The 4,798-nt window shown below is 35.6% G+C and overlaps 1 protein-coding gene across 1 annotated transcript in view; it reads right to left on the reverse strand.

The window, feature by feature from the left end:
• The window catches only part of LOC137624558 (uncharacterized), a 299,003-nt gene that overhangs the window by 20,222 nt on the left and 273,983 nt on the right, over positions 1-4,798 (reverse strand). Inside the window, exon 2 of the mRNA XM_068355459.1 lies at positions 1,851-1,954. Within this exon, the coding sequence (XP_068211560.1) occupies positions 1,851-1,954 (104 nt within the window). The remainder of the gene's footprint in view (positions 1-1,850; positions 1,955-4,798) is intronic.

A 4,798-nucleotide genomic window follows, 5' to 3' on the forward strand; every position in this document is an offset into this window, starting at 1 on the left:
AAACTACAGTAATGAATAAACTTCTAGAAAATGTCGCCAATTCGTAATACACAATCAAACGTTTGTATCCTTTAAAGAAAAGTCATTTTACTTTGGTTTCAAACAGTATTTAAAGTGCAGGTTATACCATTCATTACCTTAATTTGCGTATTTCTTGATTCTACATAAATAGAACAAACTTGATAAGGCGAATCGTCTTTTCGTATAAGATTTAATCTCTTTATTCCAGCAAATTTGTACATTTTAATATCATCTTAATCATAATCCTACATTCGACATTTTTTTCTCTCCATGTCTAATAGACTATAATTCGCAAATAAGATATGGAACATTCAACCAAGTCTATGATTTTACTTTATAAGTACAAAACCTTCAATGCATAATTTATGTCTTTCAAATTTCATGGGAAAGTTTGGAAAATGACGAAAAGCATTTGTCGAGTCATTCAAATAAGAAAATAATTATATATCTCGTTAAATAACATATTCCACGTATGATTAGAAATGTCTATCCAGGCAAATATAGTGTATAAGAAACACCAATGTACTTTTCCACTGACTGTGTTACCGAAAATATGAACAATCCAGTAAACAAGATTAAGAAACGTTACACTTCTAGAATGAAGTACCATCCTGTTCATATTATTATTATTATTAAATGCTAAGCTACAACACCAAATCTTTATACCAATCGGGATATAAAAAATCGGTGTGGCTAGTTTAAAAAAAAAAATAAATAAACAACTATTTGGGCCACGTCTAAATAAGCAATAAACATAACTTTAAATGAAAATTTTTTTTATCACTTTTAATATATATTGAACCTAAAAGACTTTCCCTCTATTTTCCACAAGCCGTCTTCCGCTTTTGTCAGTAATTCACAAGATTAAAAGTTAATATTATGAAAAAGCAATCGTTATCGTTGAGGTCTGGTACGAGCAACATTAGTTCAAACGCCTCTCCCAGAATCACTAAATAATCTTGCTATATTCTAAGTGATTCGAGGTTAACTAAGACAGAGAAAACAAACTACGAGTAATAGTCTATGAATTTTCTTCAACCCTATCCTAACATACTAACTCAACATCACCGTAATCTTTTTAATCTTTTGATAAGTTCATTAATATTTTTGTAAACTCTGTTTCCCGTTGTACCTTAACTTTTCTTTTTCGAATATTATGTTTAAACATTTCTTCTATAAATCTCAAAGTTCTATCCCGACAATTCGTTGGTCCCTGTCTGCTGGTTAGACATCTTCCTCGTAGACCGATGCTACCAAGAATATTGTCACCTTACGGCCCAACATACAATATTCTTTGGATATTGCTACAGCCAACACCATACTCACTTGTATGTTAATTTCGTAACACGTTAACATTCTTAAACATCTTAGTAAAACAACGACCAATGAATTATTTAACATCTATGGTAACCTCGTTTAATAAGTATCCTGTCCCTTCATCCAAATCAAGCATGTGTCTATAAGTCCATTTCTTTTAGCGATGCAGATTTGCACCGACTCACAGCGGTGCCCTTTTGGCTCGAAAAAGTTTCCTGATCGCTGATTGGTTGGACGAGATAATTCCAACCAATCAGCGATCAGGAATCTTTTCCGAGCTAAAAGGGCACCGCTGTGAGTGGGTGCAAATCTGCATCGCTAAAAGAAATGGACTATAGTTAGGCTAACAAAAAATATGTCCTATTACTCTCCATCATTCTAGTAACCGCTATATCAAATATTATATGGAAATACAAAATAATCCTTATAAAATATATCTATGCACCTTCCTGATCTTTTTAAACAATCAAATAGTTTAATAATACGTTTTAAACCTTTTACCCAATACTCACACTGGCGTACAATTTGCCCCGGTTATTCATACAGAGGTAAAGTCCTGTAGCTTCGCTCCTGATCACCAAGACTCCGCTGTTGATCGGGTGGAGGTACAGCAGCGCTGGGGGAGATAAAAACAGACAATTAGTCTCTGTTGGGCTGGGTTAGTTTAGTTTGGTTGTGAGAGAGAGAGAGAGAGAGAGAGAGAGAGAGAGAGAGAGAGAGAGAGAGAGAGAGAGAGAGAGAGAGAAAAATCGTGGCATATGTTATGCGTCAATGTAACCTTACATAAAGAGTAGAGAATTAACATAGTTGTGACATTTTAGATGTAGATAAAACCCTTTAAGAGGAGAGAGAGAGAGAGAGAGAGAGAGAGAGAGAGAGAGAGAGAGAGAGAGAGAGAGAGAGAGAGAGAGAGAGCATCGTGGCATATGTTATGCGTCAATGTAAACCTACATAAAGAGTAGAGAATTAACATAGTTGTGACATTTTAGATGTAGATAAAACCCTTTAAGAGGAGAGAGAGAGAGAGAGAGAGAGAGAGAGAGAGAGAGAGAGAGAGAGAGAGAGCATCGTGGCATATGTTATGCGTCAATGTAAACCTACATAAAGAGAATTAACATAGTTGTGACATTTTAGATGTAGATAAAACCCTATAAAAGAGAGAGAGAGAGAGAGAGAGAGAGAGAGAGAGAGAGAGAGAGAGAGAGAGAGAGAGAGAGAGAGAGTGTGTGTGTGTCGTGGCATATGTTATGCGTCAATGTAAACCTACATAAAGAGAACTAACATAGTTGTGACATTTTAGATGTAGATAAAACCCTATAAAAGAGAGAGAGAGAGAGAGAGAGAGAGAGAGAGAGAGAGAGAGAGAGAGAGAGAGAGAGAGAGAGAGAGAGAGAGAGCATCGTGGCATATGTTATGCGTCAATGTAAACCTACATAAAGAGTAGAGAATTAACATAATTGTGACATTTTAGATGTAGATAAAACCCTTTAAGAGAGAGAGAGAGAGAGAGAGAGAGAGAGAGAGAGAGAGAGAGAGAGAGAGAGAGAGAGAGAGAGAGAGAGAGAATCGTGGCATATGTTAGGCGTCAATGTAAAACTACATAAAGAGAATTAACATAGTTGTGACATTTTAGATGTGGATAAAACCCTATAAAAGAAGAGAGAGAGAGAGATTAAAAAATATATATACTTCAAAGTTCCATCATTAAAAGGCTAGGGATAGCTACTTCGGTTATTCCTAGTTATGTCAGGGGGGTTACATATAAGAAAATATTTCCCAGCTAGCATATAGCACACATATCCATAGTAGGGGAATATTACATACATACATATACCAAGGCACCTCCCCCAATTTTGGGGGTAGCCGACATCAACAAATGAAACAAAACAACAGGGGGACCTCTACTCTCTTGGTTCCTCCAGGGGAATATTAAGGTAACAAAAATGCAAGTAGTAAAGTTAAGTAATAAGTAAACCAGTTAATGAGTAAATTTTCTATTGCTATGGCCTAATATCGTATTACGTCCTGTTAGGGGGGTGGGGGTGTTGAAACAGAGCGTATCCTTCTCCGAATCGGGTATGGCCTGACGGCCTACATTAGGTTAGGTTCAAAAGGAAGGATGCGGATGCATTGTTGAGTTTTATTATACAATCTTTGGCCAACAAGAATATTACGGTTTACAACCATTTCATTTAATGCTAATTCTCCCCCACCCAAAATTCCCAATTCACACTGAGCCATAGTTGTTGGCTATAAGTGGCTTAACTTAGCATTCTTTTTATATAAATTAAAGGTAAATGCATTTGAATCACATAAAACCTAATAAAAGCATTTTTTTTAATTGATTATCGTTACAAATTAAGTTTTACTCCTGGTGTGAATAACCAGACTGAATGCCCTCGGGCTAGTACCACAGTTTACTGACTGGCTTACCCTACGATAGCACAAGCAATTAAGAAAAAAAAAAACACTTTAGTCCTTATAAAGCACTGATAAATATGATGAGAAACCTTATGGAAAATAACGAAGTTCCAATAAGGTGGGAGAAGTAAGGTGACGTTAGGTTAGGTTTTCAAAAATTTTCACCCCTGTTACTTCTACTTCCTTAAAAAGCCTACACAATCTCTAGCTTGAGCTATGTTTCAAATGATTATTTCACTATCCCTTCCAATATTCGAAACAAATAGAACTCACAATTAGAGTTGACAGAAAAATAAGCTATCCCAAATAGGCTACTGTAGGCCAGGCATCATCGAAATACTGCTGGCTAATGTCCTGAGAGTTTGAATATAAACGGGCTATATGTTTTAATTCGTTTATAAGGATTAGAATATTGCTTCATTAAAATATGAACACGATATTACACGGAACAGTGAAATGTGACACTGTTATAATACACCAGAGTTGAACATGTGGAAATACCTTGCGTTTGTGTCGCTAAAACTCAATATACGTTCATAAGGTGATATTTTGAAATTTGCTAAATTTATAAAGGTGTAGGCTACAATACAATACCTGGTCTTGAACTGGGGGTTTGAACTTTGATGAAATGAGAGTGTCGGCCAATATTTATATATTACACAAAACTGTAGACTAGAGAGTAAACACAATCACAATACATGATACACTGGAAGCAGGGTTGCCAGGTTGGCCTTTTTTCAGGCCAAAAAAAAACCCCTCAAATTTGGTCTTTTTAAAAAAATTGGTTGGCCTTTAGTAATATCATGAAAAAAGGCTGACCTTAAATATCATATATTTGGCCTTTTTCTACTAATGGGTTGTCCTTTTAAAGCTGCGGTTAATTAAAAGTTGTTCTTTTCTCACTTACAAATCCTGGCAACCCTGACTGGAAGTAAACCGTTCTCAAGTGGGACTGTTCGCTGTAAACTGTATAGCAGAGTGAAGTGTAAGAGTTGCCAAACTATTTAAATAATTACAAAAATCTGTATAAAAGAATACC

This window comes from Palaemon carinicauda, chromosome 31, assembly GCF_036898095.1.
Source record: "Palaemon carinicauda isolate YSFRI2023 chromosome 31, ASM3689809v2, whole genome shotgun sequence".
In the NCBI taxonomy this organism is placed as follows: Eukaryota; Metazoa; Arthropoda; class Malacostraca; order Decapoda; family Palaemonidae; genus Palaemon; species Palaemon carinicauda.